General features: G+C 32.5%; 1 protein-coding gene across 1 annotated transcript; it reads left to right on the top strand.

The window, feature by feature from the left end:
* The first annotated feature begins 1,153 nt into the window (after nt 1-1,153).
* On the top strand, nt 1,154-18,347 carry LOC144962803 (uncharacterized). The gene is made up of 10 exons (XM_078896066.1): nt 1,154-1,311; nt 3,083-3,292; nt 4,250-4,331; nt 5,557-5,752; nt 6,804-6,871; nt 7,831-7,907; nt 8,915-9,015; nt 10,202-10,305; nt 10,628-10,858; nt 14,803-18,347. Exons 1-10 carry the CDS (start codon nt 1,246-1,248, stop codon nt 14,898-14,900), a joined length of 1,233 nt encoding a protein of 410 aa, XP_078752192.1. The 5' UTR covers nt 1,154-1,245; the 3' UTR covers nt 14,901-18,347.
* Nucleotides 18,348-19,952: the final 1,605 nt, after the last annotated feature.

Raw genomic sequence — 19,952 nt, 5'->3', positions numbered from 1 at the left:
CTGGAACCGTAGGTCGTAGAGAAACAAATAAGGTATCAAATTTTATGTTTTTTCAAGTCCCATCCCCCTGACTGAGTCAAATCAAGATATTTTGAGTTTGAAAAATTTATCAAAGTGCCTACTTCATGTCTAGACTCTAGTTCTAGACGTCTATCTACTTCTCACTTAAAATTACATTTTTCATCAAGATAACCGGAGATTACCTTCTAATAGTTCAAAATATTTATTGCCATACTGATCAGTTCCTATGTAATTAGCTTGTCTCCCAGTCGGTAACAATGATTTTTTATACACAAAAATAGTTTCTAGTACCTTACACTGAAAGGCATGTGATTTTAGGTTAACAGACAGAGTTAAAGAAAAAAATGTTTGTCATAATTGATGCTTAGTAATTTCACAGTATCTCTTAGTTCATTTGTTTCAACAAACAGAGATTATTCTCATTGTAAAATAAATTATCAAACTTTGTTATGTTCCAGATTTCACTTTTATTTATTGTAAAGTATAGAATGTTATTAAATGAATTTAAGAGTATGTTAACTAGATAACATTGTAGTAGTTAATTCAAACAATTCATAGCTTGTTTTTTGATCGAAACACGATTTATTGTTATTTTGTAAAATTAAATTTGAATGCGTCTGTAGTATGGTTCAAGTATTTTACTTTATTTCTTTAAATTAAAGAAATGTATCAATATTTGAATAGATAGGGGTTTAAAGATCAAGTGGAAAGACTAAAAAAGTAAGAGCCAAATCATGAAGACTGTCAAATGAACGCACAATCACACACACACACACACACACACACACACACACACACACACAGGCACAGTAGAATACTAATAGTAATACTAACGTTCTAGATATCTATTAGATCATTAAACGAATGAAAAACATGTGAATTGCAAAGCAGAATAATATCTAAAAAATATATCCTCAAAAATATATGTGGCCACCGACTTTTTATCACAGACACAGGAGAAATGTGGGGTGTGAATAGCGCTGATTAAAGTTTTCTTTAACGAATTGTAATTAACCAATTGCTTATAAATTTGTTGCTTCCAAAGTATCAGGTTTCACAATACGTTAAGGGAATAATAACGTTGTTGATCTAACATAATATGCAAATGAGAATTTCCTCTTGTCTTCAGTGTCATTTTTCTATTTTTACCAGATTTTTTTTTTTTCTTTACAGATCTTAGACCAAAAATCGGGAGAAAGTATGTCATAATTATCACTTGCTCTAATGGATTGGGAAGATAAATTTTCTTCTATTGTAAAGGAAACTGAGAAGAATCTTGCTAAAGCAAAGGTAAGATTATTTGTTCATATTTTTTTGCTTTGAATTGATGCAGAATTATTTGCACTGCTTGTTTTATTTAATTTGATAATAAATTCAAAATTATTAAAGCTGTTTATATACTTAGCTAGTGGTCACCTTGTAAGACATGGAAGCTTATGCAAGACAATATTGCAGGGCACAGTAAAAGGCTGCCGAAGAAGAGGAAGACAGAGGAAAGTGTGGCAGGATAACATTCAAGATTGGACAGGATTGACGTGGAACAATTTAATGAAGAAGGCCCAAGACCGTGATGATTGGCATCGAATTGTGAAGTCTGCATCCCAAGAGTCCCCCCGATGACCAACCGGTCATGGGATAGACTGGACTGGACTAGTGCTTTTGCCCCCTAGTCATTCAATTGGGATGCCGTGGCCACCTCTTTTATCCTCATTGTAAGATCCTTCACCCTTCATGGTCTTCTGCCATAGATCTTAGAGACAAAAGGGCTTCCGCAGAATCTATTGTATGTGGACTTTGAAAGTGTTTGTGGTCCATACTTATCACAGTGTGAATTTTCGTTTGTGGCCTTTTTTATATTAACCATGTCCAGATGATGTAAAATATGTGTTCAAGGCTTTGTTTGCAGGCATTTTCTTTTCTCCTCTTAGAATATCGGGCCTCGAAAATTAGAGGAGGGAAAGCTATTTCATTGCACTTGCTCTATTGGTATTACAGCTGTTTACTTTTAAAATAAAAATCAATAAAACTGTCATGCACCATTAATGAGGTGGTCAAGACTAATATGTTCAAGATACAGTCACCGCGGGTATATTTAGATAACACTTATATCAACATCTTGCTTATAATTGATATGACATCAAAGTCCCAGGGCTTGTAGTTTTTTTTTTTTTTTTTTGCTTTATAACATTAATAAATAAAGATCTTGTATATCAACATAATTTTTACAAGAAAACGGTTACATTCACATAATGATCTATTGATATCTGCAATATTAGGTTTAAAAAACAAAACAAACAAGAGTACAATTTTTAATCAGCTAACCATATCCTGCCGTGATGTGAATACAACAGTAAATGAGAATGTGAGATTAGTGTCAAATGACATCCTGTGAATTGGACCAATTCAGCCAATGAAATAATCAACTGATTATAAAAAGACGGTTTTATTTAATTAATTGTCTTTCTTCTCGAAAATTATTGACCAAGACAATGGCATCGGAAAGGAAAACCCAATCAAAGCTACAATAAGATGAGGAGGATGCAATACCATCAGGAACAGTTTCCAGCCATGCCGTTATTGCAGCCTCTCAAGGTACCTACGCCGCTTTGCACAACGACATCCTAAGGACATTTCTTATTTGATGCAATTGCCAGTGCTGAGGACAGGGTCTGTACAATGATTGGTGCCGTTCTCATAGCAGACCTACCTCGCGTTATATGTTCTTGCAGCAGACCCACCTCGCGTTATCTGTTCTCGAAGCAGACTTACCGTCTGCTCTCGTAGTAGACCTACCACCTCAACATTTCCTCTCTGCATTAATTACAGGTTTGAGACTGTCCACGGCTGTGTGTGATTAATTCTGCTTCCAAGTCTTTATGCCTCTGAAAAACTCTTTTATGTGTTTATAAATCAGATTTATGTACACAACATAGAAACTATATTAGTTTGCAGATCTACAAGATAAAATGTCAAAATATGATATTTCTAACCACCCAGCGATGAAGACTTAGAAACATAATAAAAAATTAAATTATTTCTTCTATTTGGCTCTCTTTGTCAGAAAAATTTGTCCAGTAAAGTTCACAACTCATGTCAGGAGACTTTAGGTTCACAGACATTCCCAACTTCAAAATCGGGAAGATCCTATCTTCAAAAGAAAACGGTGAATTTTGATTTTGACATTGGAAAACTCAACTCATCTTTTGATAACATGAGTGCATCAAGCATTCAAGTATTGCACATGCAAGAGCAAATTGACTCTCAAAATAGAGTGAGTATCACACAAGCAAAGATCATTTTAAAATAAATCATCATCATCATCATCATCACCATCATCATCATCATCATCATCATCGTCATCAATATCTTAGGACTGAGTTGTTACCTTTTGAAGGACAGATGTAACTTGTTTACTTGATAGGCTATATGAAACACCCTACTTGTACCCTGGTAGAACCTTGCAAGAGGCTGTATTGAATAGTGAATGAGTGTTAATGCAAAACAACGCTAGATAGCAATAACTAGTGGCATGTATTTTTTAAAAAGTAATTATGTTCCATCTGAATGAATTATCTATGGTTTCACTCATTTTTATGTTATCGTCATAAGAACTATCAACATATCATCACCATCATCTTTTACTACAAAGAAAAATTATCAAACGGCAGGATGCCTCTATTGTATACGTTCACCAATATGGATACCTAACTGTAAATGACAATATTGACAAGATCTTATCTGATTCCAAAGAGAACCCCTTTTACTGTTAAGTTATTGCTTCTAGAAACATATGTAAGATATTTAATACCTCTTGGACCAACCTTGAAATGGTACAGTTTGGGTAAGGAGATGGAATTGAAGTCGTGAACTTTAAGCAATGTAAAACTCAAGTTTTGGAATTTTAAGGAAAATTAAATATATCGACTTGTCTTATGGTTAAACATAATTTTGCCTGTTTTGATATGACAAAACTCTAAAGACTTTTTGAAATAAACTTTGCTTGTGAATTTAGGCAATTCATCTTGTTTCAATAATTATGCATTAATTGACAAAGAGATGTAGGGATATAATCACGTTTCTGTCACATTATGATAATGTATTATTTCAAATCCTGACTTTATTACATATTGATAATTTTTTATACACCATAATGTTGTAAATCGTAAGGTTTTACAAGAATAGTTATTTTTGATTTGAACAAATTCTCATTTTTTCACATTCACAACAGACTATTGACAAGTTGAAGCACCTTGTGAAATCATTGGATGGTGAGAGAGATTATTATAAAGAACAGATTGCTTTACTAAAAGGTAAAAAAAACTATGACCGCGAAGGAGAATATTCTCATAGATTATATTTCAAAGCTTGAGTAAACCAAATAAATCGACATATGAACTTTGAAAGAGAAACACAAAGTGATGAGCAATGGAAAATTGGCATGTCAATTGATTTTGTATTTGTTTATTTACAACAATCAAGCTTATCGTTTGAAATATATGCTAGTCTGGATCTGGGGGATGAGTTGCAAGAGGGACTATTTGTGCCCAATACTGCAAATATAGAGAGTAACATACATAATCTGACCTACAAATTCTGATGCACATACACTGACATATATACATTTTTAGGGGGGGGGATCAATCATCTTGAGACCTGATGTCTTATGATATTTTTAATGTGCTTGAACTCGTCGGTCTACTACTTTTTTTTTTTTTTCATGTGGTAGCATGTTCCAGTCCCTGATCGTCATAGGATGAAAGCTGTTTTGTTTTGTTTTTTTTCCCGGTGTCTCTGTTCGTGTGTGTGTGTGGTATGAATTTATAAATGTTGCTGTGTCTAGAAGTATAGTTGCTCTCCATTTTTGTCCTTAGGGATATTCAGATTAAACCTAATAATCTTAAAAAATAGATTAAGCAGGGCTGATTTTCTGTTGTCTCTTAATGGTTGGCACCCTAGTTGTCCAAAGTTTGTGCCCCTGATCTCTGGATTTACATTTAGTCATGAATCGTGCAGCCTGTTTCTAGATTTTTTCATATTTTGTATGCATGCGTCACAATATGGATCTAAGGCAGTACATACATATATTCTATAGTTGGCCAAATAAATGAAAGCTTGTTCTTTGACTTTTCTATGGCATAGATGCAGTTCAGGCCAAATGAATCCTAGTGATCTGATTGCTTTTGCTGTGACCTTGTAAATGCTATGGCTCCATTTTTGTAGTTAAATAATGTAAACGCCTAGTTAATGCCTAAATACAGCAACACTCTGCAGTTGATGTTTTTGTTCATTCAATAGATAGACACTGAACTGTTTTAGCTCAGGAATTCCAGTACTTTAAATTTGATCTTTGGTTTCTGAATTTCAAGATTTCTTCCAACAATTAAGTTTTATTGTAAATCTGTAATATTTATTCTCAAAACTTCAAAGGAAATACAATCTGTTTTTCTGTCCACCATATAGAGAGAGTGAACGGACATATAAAATAAATAAATGGTATGTTTTATGAACAATAAAACATGATTTATTTATTTCCAGGTGAAGTTGACCTTCTTAGCAACACCATGAAACATCAACAACCTTCACCACTTGTATCAGAGTTGAAAATATCAAATATTAAACGAGAGATGATGGTTGAATTAGAAAAAGTTAAATCTTTAGTACAAAAGTTTGAGAGGAATTCTTACCGAACTCCAACTCCATCCCCAAGATTTGACCCAGAATTTTGGAATATGTGAGTGATATTACGTTGTATTGAATAAACTTATTAATTCATTGTATTATACATGTGATGGTTGGCCATAGAAAGTCTAGAGTGTTAACTTTTTGTCCATTGTAGGAAAAGATTTTGATTTGTAAAGATTTATTGTCTAACATGAAAGGGGGATTGTGCTTAATAGATGCCTTTTGTAGCATACAATGTGATGTGCTTCACGTAAGTATCACATTATCCATTAATTAAAAAATAGGTCAATTTATAAACGCAATACTGTACAATGCGACTCATTACATCTGGGCGGGTTGTTTGTAGCTAATAAAATTTTTTTTTGCAAGAAACACTTCTTCATCCTTTAGGGCGAGACTATATTTCGTTTTAATATTCATTTTTTCCATAAATTATCAGATTTAACTACAAACCAAACCGTTTTTATCAAGAGAGCAGGAACGGTGCCCTGATGTGACATGGGCTAGTGTCTTATCACTGCTAATGCTCCTTTGTTTCTAAGTGTAAATATGTGATATCTGTTAGAGGTAAAATCGAACAGAGCATGTAAAGGGCTAAAGTTGCAGTTTTATTAACACATTGGGTACTTAATAGGGGCACATGTAAAGGGTTAAAGTCGCAGTCTGGCAATGTTTTGTTAACACAATGGGTACATAATAGGGGCACATTAAAGGGTTAAAATCGCAGTCTGACAATGTTTTGTTAACACAATGGGTACATAATAGGGGCACATGTAAAGGGTTAAAGGCGCAGTCTGGCAATGTTTTGTTAACACATTGGGTATATAATAGGGGAACATGTAAAGGTTAAAGTCTCAGTCTGACAATGTTTTGTTAACACATTGGGTATATAATAGGGGCACATGTAAAGGTTAAAGTCTCAGTCTGACAATGTTTTGTTAACACGTTGGGTACATAATAGGGTCACATGTAAAGGTTAAAGTCGTAGTCTGGCAATACTTAATAAGGACAATATTTTAATCTTATTCAGAGAATGAAAGTGTTAAATGTTTTAACTCCTGTCTTTTTCTTTGCCATTTCCATTCTCATTTTGGATTCAGCAAAGAGAATCTTACCAGTAGTTTAGAGCAAGTACGATTGGAGCTAGGCCAAATGAAAGGAAGGATAGGTGGGTGCCCTGTCTTCTTATCCTAATTGATTGCAATTAAAATGTTTATAACCCTTTGTATATTATCAATCAGACTAATGATCGCCATAGTTACTTAAGTAATATGATGATGATATAATAATAATAATAATAATAATAATAATAATAATAATAATAATAATAATAATAATAATAATAATAATAATACTGATAATAATAATAATAATGATAATAATAATAATAAGAATAAGAATAAGAATAATAATAATGATAATGATGATGATGATGATGATGACGACGATGATGATGATGATGATGATGATGATGATGATGATGATGATACTAGAACTTTATTGTCTAAAGAAAGGGTTTTGGTTCACATTGATGCCAATATAAAATACAATTATAGTATAGTGAACATATACACGTGCACACCCCACACTCTTGTAGGCTATATACACATGCACACAACCACACACAAGCACAATTGACTCTTGAATATAACTCATCTATCAAGTAGAAACAATATTACTTCACTGCAGTGAAGGAAACATGAATAGATAACAACAAAACAGATAATCATCAAGAAGATGACGGGGGTGATGGTGATCATGACTACTACGGGGACAATAATGATGCTGCTGATGATGGTGAAGATGATGATAATGATAATAATAATATTGATAATAATGCTAATGATAATAATAATTATTATTATAATATTAATAATAATATTGATAATAATGATGATGATGATGATGATGATGATATAATAATAATAATAATAATAATAATAATAATAATAATAATAATAATAATAATAATAATAATAATAATAATATCATCATCACCACCACCACCATCATCATCATCATCATCAGTATCATCATCATCATCATCATCATTATCATCATCGTTTATTTCCTCCACAACTACAATGGAAAAAAAAAATCTAATGATATTTATTCATTTCACTTTAGGTCGAATGGAAGGGCACATTGCAATAGAGAATCTTAACAAGTCAAAGCATGACACCAATGCAGACTCATTTCATAGAGTAAGTAATGATTTAAAGTTGTTGTTTAATATTTTTTAAACTTACAAATAATTGTATCTTTTCACAAATCTATCCATTTTTTACTTCCTTCTTCTTTCCTGTCTCTTTCCATTTTTCTCTTTTCTTTTCTTTTCTTTCTTTTTTTTTTTTTTTTTCTATTGTCCAAGTCAATTGAATATGTCTTTCATTATTAGTATATTGCTAACTCTCCCATATTTTTTATTCAATCCATCAGTTTGATGTGGCATAGTTTTCATTTTATATTTTTAAACATATGAAACTATTAAACCAAAGGAAAAATATATAAATAAAGCTTTCAACATTGAACAGAAATAATCATGGAATGAAAAACATCAAGGAATGTTGGATCATTACCATGAGACAAAAATTATACACAATGTATGGAACATTCAGAATGCACAGATGATTTTAAAAAGTTAAATGTCAAATTTATGGATCATAAAATAGCCTGTTAAATGCATGATGAAGACTATAGATATATAATTCTTATGCAAAATATATATTTAGGTACAGCTTTGCAAAATTGTCAGTGATGAAAAAAGAGGTAAATAAAGTAAACATAGATCATAGAAATCAGCTAAAATTGTTTGATTGTTTTGATAAAACGGTTTCAAATGAGTCGACAAGATGTTTCTACAAGAAATTTAGCGACCCAGTGGAAATCCTTCATACCCATCTAAAGGAGTGAATGGAGAATTTCCACAAATATAACTACGTTTTACAAACCAGAAACAACATAAGACAATCACATTCACATTCACTCTGAATAACGATTTGAAGAGGATAAAAAGGACTCCAGTGGTATTGATATCATACAATGATCTGTTAATGCTTCTACTGTAGAAAAAAAAACCCGAAAAGAAAAAAAACCTAAAGAAAACAACACAGCTACTGTTGCAAATTAAGATGACACCAATAGCAATAGGCTCTAAGATAGATCAAAGTTTGTCATTGAACATTATTATTTTTAAAATATTGATTTTCAGAGTATTTACCTTTCAAATGATCCTATCCTTGCCAAACCTCTGTACACCCCAATGACCAAAGCTAGTCCGAGTGTAACATCATCGGATTTGCAACAACTGCGGTAAGTCGTAAATCATATTTTCAAGATTAAATTCCACCTCTACTCAAGTGCTATTAATAACTTCACTAAAATGTATTGGATTCTTCTGTTGTTTGTTCCATCTTTATGCCTGCTTTTGTTATGAAACTGAATTGATAAAACCAAATTCATCAGCTTGAATGCCCGATTGATCTCATATGCTTTTACGATGTTTTTAAAAAAATGTCAATGACAATAATGTTGCCAGTGCTTTGTTCATCATTATTTTATGTTTATGTCACTCTGTGAACTAGTCAATCAAGCACCCTAAATTTATTTTAAAATATGGTAAAATCAGGCATTGCCTACATAATAATAAGAAGCATTTTTCTATTGCACCTTTCGTCAAAACCTCAAAGCGCCTTTAAAATAAAAAAAATTGTTTCTTCACTTTTACTTATTTAGCAGAGATTATCTGCTGTTATATTTTTCAGAAGGCATAGTGGAGACAGGTTTAAATCAAGCTTATAAGTTAATAAATTTTGAAATGTTAACGATAAGATACAAGATGTACTCATTTTGCAATAAAGTTAGGCATTATTTCCTTATAATGTGACAAATTAAGAAATACCAAAGTTTAGTTTTGTTAGCTATACAGTTATTGCTAAAAGGAATAAATAAATATGTCAATTCTTTTTACTGTCCTTAAAACAAAAATCATCATGTTGTCCAAAGGGAGAAAATTGGAGGTTGATAATCTTGCTCAAAGAAAAAATAAAGGAAAGTGCCTGAAGCGGGGCTCATGGTACAATGTCTTAACCACCATGTATAAATAAGGGTTATCAAATGTCCGTTTTTTCCAGGGGTTTTTTCACTCCTCAGTTCACTCAGCAGCTTTTCCTGTCTCAAAGAAGAAGGTCACTGAAGGTCATTCTTTTCCACACAGAAATAATGTTATTGGAATTGATGCCAAAAATGCCCTATACACTTGCAAAAGAAAGGGAAGAATTAAGAGAGATGTATTTGACTGCGAATTAACAAGGTTCATTTTAAGTGAGCTATTATGCTCTGCTCATTTTCAGTTTTTTTTTTTTTCAAAACTGATTTGACATCCCTGATATATGTATGTTTATATAATGTACTTTGAATTTTTCACATTATTTTCTTCGTGCAAGTTATTGAAATTTTAATTTTAACACACAAATTATTTAACATTTATTTGTTTCAGCATGGCTATTTCTTCTATGGATGAGAAGATTGAAAGCATTGATAAGAAATATCAAACAGAAAGTAAAATACTCCATGATGGAAATATTCGCCCATCTATATTATGTGAGAGTTTTGTATTTAGCATTTCTTTTTATATTGATATAGAGATAATTTTCTTTCTGTTTTTTTTCAGCCTTCAGAAAAGAAGTATCTGTCAATTAATTCATTTATTCAAGTCTTTCATGTAATGAATTTCGTTTCGGTCACAAGATGAGTTTAGTTAAAGCTATCAAGGATAGATAATTGAAGTTCAAATTGTGATAAATGTAGATTTATAATTGTACAGTGATTTAAAACAAATAAATATCATAATTGAAACTGCTTTTAATTGAAATAAACAAACATGTCCTGTTATGAATTGTTTGCAATGCATTTTAATTTTTAGCCCCCAGAAGAAACCCATTTTTATCAAGCCTTTCAAGACCATTTGACAGCATTATTCCAGCCGATGATTTGCACAGTTTATCGGATCCTTCGGATTTAAGTGATTTCAGTGAAGAGGCTTATAGTGACGATGATGATCTTGGTGATCTGTTAGGGTTGAATTTGGAAAATGACAAGGAAACATCAGGAACCATTTCAGCTTATGGAAGCAAGCAGAAATATAGTAAAAAAGGTAGGAATATTTTTAATGTAAAATTTTAATGCCACTTAAACTGAATCTGAAAGCCAACTTGTTGAAGTTCAAATTATTTTTACTTTATTCCAGAGGTCCACGAAGGTAGTGGATTATTATTACTTGTTTCAACATTGAAAATGGCCTATTGTACATAATTGGAATTTTATTTTCATTTCTTCTGTTTAGTGTTTCACTTCTTTTCAAAATGATTCAACCATAATACAGATAAGATTTTTATTTTGAAATATCCAAATCAGATTCAATTTTAATAGAAAAAAGTATGCCATCAATTATTTGGTGGTCTAAATAATTTTAAAAAAAAATTAAAATATCACACGTAAGGTATCCTCTATACTAGCAAGAATGACTGAGCCATTGACAGGTCTCATTTTGTACCGTAATGATTGATATTGAGTGCGATCTGTGACCAGGTGAAAGACAATGGTAGTAAAATTCTGGTCTAAGTGCTGTGCCTTTGGGTAAGGCCCTCTACACATATTCTTCTTCTTCTTCCAGTGTCATCTCATGGGTTGAGGTCAACTTGAAATGACACGCCAATCTTCCCTGTTGACGGCTTGCTGACTGCATTCAGCTGCCGACAATCCTGTCCATGTCCTCACATCATCTATCCAAGTTCTTGCTGGCCTGCCTCTTCCTCTTTTCCCCTCAACTCTACCCTCAAGAATGTCCTTGTTGACAGTTTGATGGCGTCTTAGGTGTCCAAAATACCTTAGTTTTCTTGTTTTTATTACTTTCATTAGGGTCGGTCTGATATCAAGGATGTCACAGACTTCTTGATTTGTTTTCTTTTCTTTCCAACTGATTTTTCCAAGGCGACGGAAAGTCCACATTTCAAAGGCCTCAATTCTTTTCTCTATTTGTTTGTTCAAGGTCCATGTTTCTGATCCGTAGAGAAGTGCTGAGTGGACATAACATTTGAGTATTCTTATTTTCGTTTTCATCTGCGTTTGTTGGGAAGTTAAAATGCTATTCAGTTGGCTGAACCTCGACTTAGCTATAGCAATCCTGTTTTTCACTTCCAGCTCATTCTTTCCGTTGTTGGTCATTGTCTGTCCAAGATATTTAAAAGAATCTACTTGTTCGATGTTTTGATTATTAATTTGGACTTTTGCGATTTTTTCAGGCTTCTTTGACATGACCATTACCTTCGTCTTTTGACCATTCATCTCTAGACCCTTTGCTGTACTGTTCAGGTTTACTTGATTTGCAAGGATCTGTAGATTTGTCTCGTTCGATGCCAACAATACTGTATCATCTGCATATCCCAGATTATTTATCCTCCTACCTCCAATAACAATACCTGGAATGTGCTCGGTTTTACGGAAGATAAACAATTACACATATTAACGTTTATATTTTAGTGGATATTGCGCTATATAAAAGCTCAATTAAATTTAATTTAACTCACTTTATGAGACCAATGTCTGAATGAATGAGTTTATGGCTATAGGTTGTAATGGGTATCATGAGAAAGTTGGTACATAAAGTCTGCCATAACAGTCAGCTTACTGTAAGATATGGAAATTTAGTCACATAGTATGGTCTGCTAGGGATAAGATTAAGCTTTGCAAAGAAAATTAACTGTCATGGATTTGTCGGAGTGTGCTTTGCAAATATACAAATTTATTTATTTTTATATAAATTATTGAATTAACATAATGTGCATTTTTATACAGACGACAATTGTCACATTTTCTCACTATTTATTGGGTTCGTGAAATTGTTTATGGAGACAAATGTAGCTTTATATAAACTTTTACTGTTTCAAATATTTTTTCTTTCTCATAGGACCTAAACGTGACGCAAGCATCATTTAAGTGCCTACTTATGATATACAATCAATACAATTTCAACAAAATTTATTTAGGTCACTTGTCGTTGCAATAACTCTTATTTTTAATTTTAAAAAAGATTTTGAATAATTTTTATTTTTTATTCTTATGCGGCTATGTGGTCTGTGTGGCTATGTGGTCTTGTGGTATGACACTCACTTTCATATGGGAAAGTCCTCACTCGGTGCATAGTTCAGTCCTTGGAAAAGGCTCTTTACTCACATTCTCTCATTTACTCAGATGTAAAATGAGTACCTGTCTGATAACAGCATTGTCTCTGTTCGAAAAAAATTGTAATATAACAGGTGTCATGTCCCGTGACCAGGGACCCCTTGTAAAGCGCTGTGAGCATGTTTAGTGGATATTGCGCTATATATAAGCTCAATTTTATTTTTTTAAAAAGGAAAACATACTTTAGTCAAATGTATTTGCTAGGGCTAAAATAATAGCTCTGTGTACAGGATGGATTAAATTGCTATACATAGATACCAGTAAATAAAGTAGATAAATACCAAATAGTGCCAAGTAAAATAACAAGCTAGCCAGCCAAGGTATCAAATTTTTAATATTCTTCCATCAAATTTTGAGTCATCTTTACTCATTCTCCTCAAATACTTTTTGCTTATGGAATAACCTACCTGCTGGTATCATGCTTTTTGAGTAATATTGAGACCTTTAAAGATGACTGCCAGGAAAGTAACACACGCGTTCTTTTCTTTTTCCCTCGGATAAGGACATCGACATTAAGGGGCGGTTTGGGTATAATTATTAGGAAAATCCTTCAAAAATTTGATTTTGAGATTTTGGTGGCAAATGATATTTTATTATCTTAGAAATAATATAATTGATGTCGAAAATGGTACATGTAATAAGAAAAGTGTGAAAAACGGGAAGCCATTTTGCTATTTTCTCAATATGTCATTTTTCTAAGAGTATGGGAAACTGTGTCAAACGTTTCTCAGAATCTATTCAATGAAATTGTTTGAAAATTTCCACAGTTATCACAAAGATAATGTATTATGTCACCATAGAGAAATTTTTTGTATAAAATTTGTGAATTTTAAATTATAATTCTAAATCTGAATTTTTTACATAAATTTTGTCATAACATTTTGATTCTCAACTTTGTAATGATCTAATAAAAATTCCATAAGCTAAATCCGTAAAATCTCTCTATGGTGACACACTATGGTACAATGTTGACAGGAGGGAAGCATATGGAGGTTATTCCTTCATTAGTTTTTGTGGAACGTTTGCCACAAGATTGTTATATTTTTTGATGTCAGAACCCCAAAAAGATTGTTATATTTTTTGATGTCAAACCCCCAAATTAGATCGCAAAATGGGTATCAACACAGATAATCACAATTTTTCACCATAAATGTTGTTTTTTAACCTATAATGACGATACAGAATGATTAAAACCGCCCAATAATGGTAATTAATTTTTTTTTAGAAAAGACCCAAACCGCCCCTTAATACTAAGTCTAACTATCAGTCAAAAGAAGAGGAAAAGAAATGACTCGTATAGCTCTTTTTAATTCGATTCTTTGGTAACACTGGGAAGTACATTTAACATTTTATTTTCAAGCAGCCATAATGCTGTTGGCCCTACCTGCTTTTTTTTTTTTTTGTCTGTTTGTTTTCTTGTCCTCAATGAAATTTTAGAAACACTTGCAAATAAATAAATTTGCCTTTTGTTAAAGTTAAAGAGAATTGTATGAAATAATGAAATGATTATTTATTATCTACAATACAGAAATGTCACCAAATTTTGCAAACATGAGATTTGACGTGATATTAAGCTGGTATCAATTGTGTATCATGATTTGTTAGACTATATTGATCGGATAATCACTTGTTGTATGTATGATTCTTCATTTTTTATTATTTGGTCTACAAACTGGATACTTCATATTTCGTTTTAAAATTCTGAAAAATGTAGGTAATAAAAGATACATTGACATGTATAAGAGTTAAGAGGAGCATACAAATTTATATTGGGAAAGAAATCTCTCTACATCTAACCTCATTAAAAAAATAATTCTATGTATTTGTTTTTTGATTGTTTTTTTTTTCGATCTTCAGGACGTGTTGATTTTGACCTAGATGACTTGGAGCTGAGTGACATTGAAGAAGTAGATGGAGTGGATTTTGACACTGCCAGCCTTGACCTTGATCACTGAAAAACAAATGTTGATGTCTAAAGGATTATCATATACATTTCATTTTAAATATGCAAATAGAACATCCTTTTGTACCGATGATAAGGATAGATTATAAGGGTATAGAGAACTGCCAAAAACATCCAGTAAGAAAATAAGTAAGATAGAGATGAAAATACGTCCTCACATATTGGCAACCTCTGTTTGAAAGATAGAAAAACGCCGTAACCTAAAAATTATTTTCATGCAGTATTTAATGGTTTAATGTGTGTTGACCATATTTGGAGGAAGGAACTAGGAAAGCGACTGAATTATAATTCTAAGCTGCCATTTTTGTTTTATTTGACATCTCAGTATGCTTGTTGATGACAAATGACCACAAGTCTGGGAGTAGCAAAGTAAAGTAAAGTCAGTGTCTCAGATTGCATGAATACACAGACTTGAATCCTTCTCATTGTTAGTTTTCTCCCTTTTTTCTATCATTTACCTACATTCTTTGTTTCTTATTATGTTTGATGCAAGTGCTTGTTTCATCCACATATTCTTCTGAATTTTATATTCAATTTAATACCGGGGCTATTACTGTTTGTCTTCAGATCTTTATATGTTTTTGTAATGTTTGATAGAATGAAACAAAGTACAAGCATTGAAGTTTCGGACAAAAACACTTCTTGAGCAACATCAAATAAGACCATTGTACAATAGGATCGAAAGCTGAAAATTAGAACTTTGATTTAATACGCTTGGTTCCAAGGAAAGTTCTGCAAATAAAATCCCACATTAAAAAACCGAACTTTTTACAAACCATAATTATCATCAGCTTCTTGCATTTACTAAGACCTCAAATACAAAATGAACTGGCTCTTAGTCCCAACAATTTTACTGCATTCGAGATCCTTTTAGCTGGTGTTTTGAATACTGGCTATTTATTCAGCATCTTGACAAATGTCTCATAGAATGAACTTGATATCTACAACTCTATGATTTTAGGTTTAGGATGTACCCGATTGCTGTCTCCTCCACCCCTCACTCTCCTCCCCTCCAACTCTCAATTTTTGGTTTCTTGTCTTTACATAAAGTCGTTGAATTTACTTGATCTTTTAGTTATACAGCTCGTCATTATAAAAGGTGATCCAGGACAATCAGTCACAATTTGCAAAACAGCTTTCCATAGAAATAGATTTTGAATTTTCAGTGGATTTGTAATAAGGAAGATTTCATTTTCCGAAATAAAAAAATGAATTTTTCATGAAAATAGGGGAAACTTTTCCAAGCGGACATCGTTCCTCAATTTACAGATTATTATCTTGAACATCAACTTTAAATGGCAATAACTCAGCTTATACTTAATGACATCATACAAAGTGCAAAATATAAATCAAAGTATGTAAGTTCTTAAAATGTATATCTGTGGTACAATGGTAATAAGTTTTGCCTGCTTTTCACCTTAAGACTTGTATTTTAATCCCTGTCTATACACCATTATTTGTAAATAAACCTCTCGAAATCCATTTGAAAAATAAATTCCTCCTACCATACAGGAGTTGATGTAAAAGTAGGAAGTCCCTCTGATGTTAAAGAGCGCAGTCTTTGTCCAAGAGTGATGCACAGGGACGTCTTTATTAAAGATTTGTTGAAGAGAATGAAGGAATGGAGAGAGAATTTGATAAAATGAGCTGGTGCTGGTCTGTCATGGGTTTATGTATATCATTGTCAGTGTCTGAAAAATAATTAGCTTTATGGGAGATAGGAGAAGAAAATTTATACAGATTTTTCTTATCTTTATAAACGAAAATGATGAAATTAGTCTGTTCCACAAAGGTTTTAAAGCGAGTAAACATAGGCGCATTTCTTGACAGTTTATTTTCATTACAGCATTTTAAATATAATTATATCAAAGCAATAGAATATTATCAATTGTAAGAGTTGTATAACTATATTAATTTAATATACTGTGTGTTATTTTAATCGAAGAGTTATTACAATTTTATTAATGCTTTATTTTTAGTTAAAACTACAGTTATGTTGAAAAAGTCATTTTAATTCGTGATCTGTTACAATGTGCTAGGTCTACAATGTAGTACTTAACTTTGCTTTAAGCCATTAGATATATCAATAAGAGTGATATATTTATTAAGTATCCTTAGTCATTTTAAATTGTGATAATTGCCATTTACTATTTCAATATTTATTCAACATTAATTTTTTTAAACCCTTAAAAGTCATTTTTGCAATACTCATCCGTTTATATTTTCACAAATGTCATCCTTCATCCAATGATCGTCTTTATTATTAACCCTTTACAAACTAGATTCAATTACTCGAACAGAACATCGTCTTTTCCCCTAATTTGTAACCTACCACCGCAATATGGCATTATGTTGGGATGAACCGTATTGAAAAAAAAAGTGAAAAATATTAGTTATGAACTTCAAGACTTCACTACTTCGAGATACTACAAGCAAGCTTTTCAACAGGAGCAAATTCCTGGGTGGGGATCCTGACCTCCCATAGCGGGCAGGGAGGTACATACTGTGTCTTCTTCCCCTTATATCTGTTATCCAACATGCTTTCTGTCTTTGTCTCGGAATGAGATTACTTGGTTTTGTCCTGGCACTGGCCGGAATCCTAGCTGGGAGGGAAACAGTCAAATGCATAGTTATTGTTTTGGGGGATGATATTTTTTTCCTTGTAAATCATCTCTCTGTTGTGTGTTATTATTTTTATTTTGAATGTATAATGTAAGCATTTGAGTGTGTTCCTCTTTGTTGGATTTTGTGCTTGTGTCTGGATGAGACTTGTAGGTGATTTCAAACTAAGTACATTGGTGGTATGCTCTTGGAATCTACATCTGATCCCTATTTGTTCTCAATTCCCCTTTGTCTTACTTTTTCTTGGGTGCTTTAATTGTAATTCTATAACTTTTCACTATCCCATTTTCTTCCTTTTTGCTGGCGCTGATATAACCTAAATGTGTTGCATGCGCCGTAAAACCCTTAAAAACAAAACAAACAACAGGAGCAAATTCAGTCAAATAAAATTTATTATCCAGACAGAGAAATCATATTTCATCATCAGGATTATTCCGACATAATACTGTATTGAGACATAAGCGGTGACAGTGATTGTACTTGGGTGTCAGGCAGTGTTACAGTCACAGCTCTCGTGGTGAATAAAGACAGTTACGAGCATAGAAAAATTATAATGGGAGAAATTCAATCTCGCCATTAGAGGGTTAAAATAATGTCTCCTGTTTTGTAATAATTTGATATGAACCAAACTGTAAAAGGCCATAACATTGTATCATGTCAAATTAATCAGAAGTGATGAAGTTTTTATATTAATCACTGAAGCTTTATTATCTGTTACTAATTGAGTGCTTTTTTATATATTTTGTCCTCATCCCATGTATTCAGACAATTTTGAAACTTCCATTATATATAAGAATATATACACTTCTACACTTTATGACATAAGTGTTCACTCGACTTATATATATATATATATATATATATATATATATATATATATATATATATATATATATATATAGAGAGAGAGAGAGAGAGAGAGAGAGAGAGAGAGAGAGAGAGAGAGAGAGAGAGTTAGAGAGAAAGAGGGAGGGAGAGAGTGATATACTCTAATAGAGTTTACAGCAGCCCCACTTTGTTTCAATAATTCGTTGGCATCAAGTTGGAAGATGTGGTTTACACAAAACAAAACACTCCAGCACGGTTTCCTCGAACTCCTCAGGACATGCAAAAAAGTTCGAGGAAACCATGCCTTGCCATAATGACTTGATATGGGGTCATTGAGGCTCATCATTATAGACTTTGCTACGCAACCAAAAGATGCCTAGTTCGATATCCATAGCGTTATGTGGCTTTCAGCAAGCGACTTCTCCTTAACTCAGTTTGCGGCTCTCTGCAACAACTCACACCTGGGTTATTCCCGTTTTCCATTGGAATAGACCCTAGACAAATTTTAGCTATTTATTTATTTCATTGATATGTTGAGGGAGATAACTTTATATATGACATATTACAAGCTTTTTGTGTGTGGAGAGGGGCTGTTATGTTACAACATTCATTTACCGTTGTAGCCAATCATGGTGCGTGGCATTGAATAATATAGAATGAATAGCGAAGTGCTAAGAATAAGCAGAGAGGTGTCGGTTATGCGAAGCATCGATGGGGTGTGTGAGTGACTGTGGGTGTCAGCATGTGTATCATATTGTATACACACCCATTCAGTGTAGAGAGATATACACGATAAATACGCAACTGTCAATACCACAGTCTATCATCAGTGGTCGAAATCACCTGGCGCATAAAAAAACCCCAAATCCATTAAGCAATTCGTTTTTTATGTTGGCTGGGTGAAATTAGTTCAAGGAAACCGTGTTTGAGGCAAAAATTAGTTTGAGGAAGGAATGGAATGATAACAAAGAATAATAAGGAAAAAGTTTGGGACATTCGAATGAGTTCGAGGAAACCATCTGTTCGCGGAATCCGTGTTCGAGGAAATCGTGCTGGAGTGTAAATGTATTTATATATACATTAATTGTGAATAACCCAGAATATGTATGTATATATACATTAATTGTGAATAAACCAGAATATGTATGTATATACTCATACATATACATGATTATTCACAATGAGTCTCTCAAAACTAAACTCGTCTGACTTAAACGAATTTTGTGTGTACAGTAGCACATCTTCCAACTGATGTCGACGAATTAAAGAAACACATTTTGGCTACTAGAAACTCTATTCTATCGAGAAATTGTGGCTTGATCAACCACATATTATTTCTGTTACTTTTTCTTTGGTGCTTATACGAACAGTAAATTTAGATTGTATTTTTTTTCTTTTCTTTTCTTTTTACTATCCCATTTTCTTCCTTTTTATTAGTGCTGAAATGACCTTTATGTTTGTTTTTTTTTTAAGGGTTTTACGACACTTGCAACACATCTAGGTCAAATCAGCGCCAGTAAAAAGGAAGAAAATTAGAGAGTAACATATTCCAGATGTACAATTAAAATGACGTGAGGAATGGTTTTTTTTATTT

The sequence above is a fragment of the Berghia stephanieae genome, chromosome 1 (assembly GCF_034508935.2).
Source record: "Berghia stephanieae isolate SIO BIC M18660-M18661 chromosome 1, UCSD_Bste_1.3, whole genome shotgun sequence".
Lineage (NCBI taxonomy): Eukaryota > Metazoa > Mollusca > Gastropoda > Nudibranchia > Aeolidiidae > Berghia > Berghia stephanieae.
Note: the sequence above shows the minus strand (reverse complement) of the source record. Positions and strands in the feature narration are given on the sequence as shown.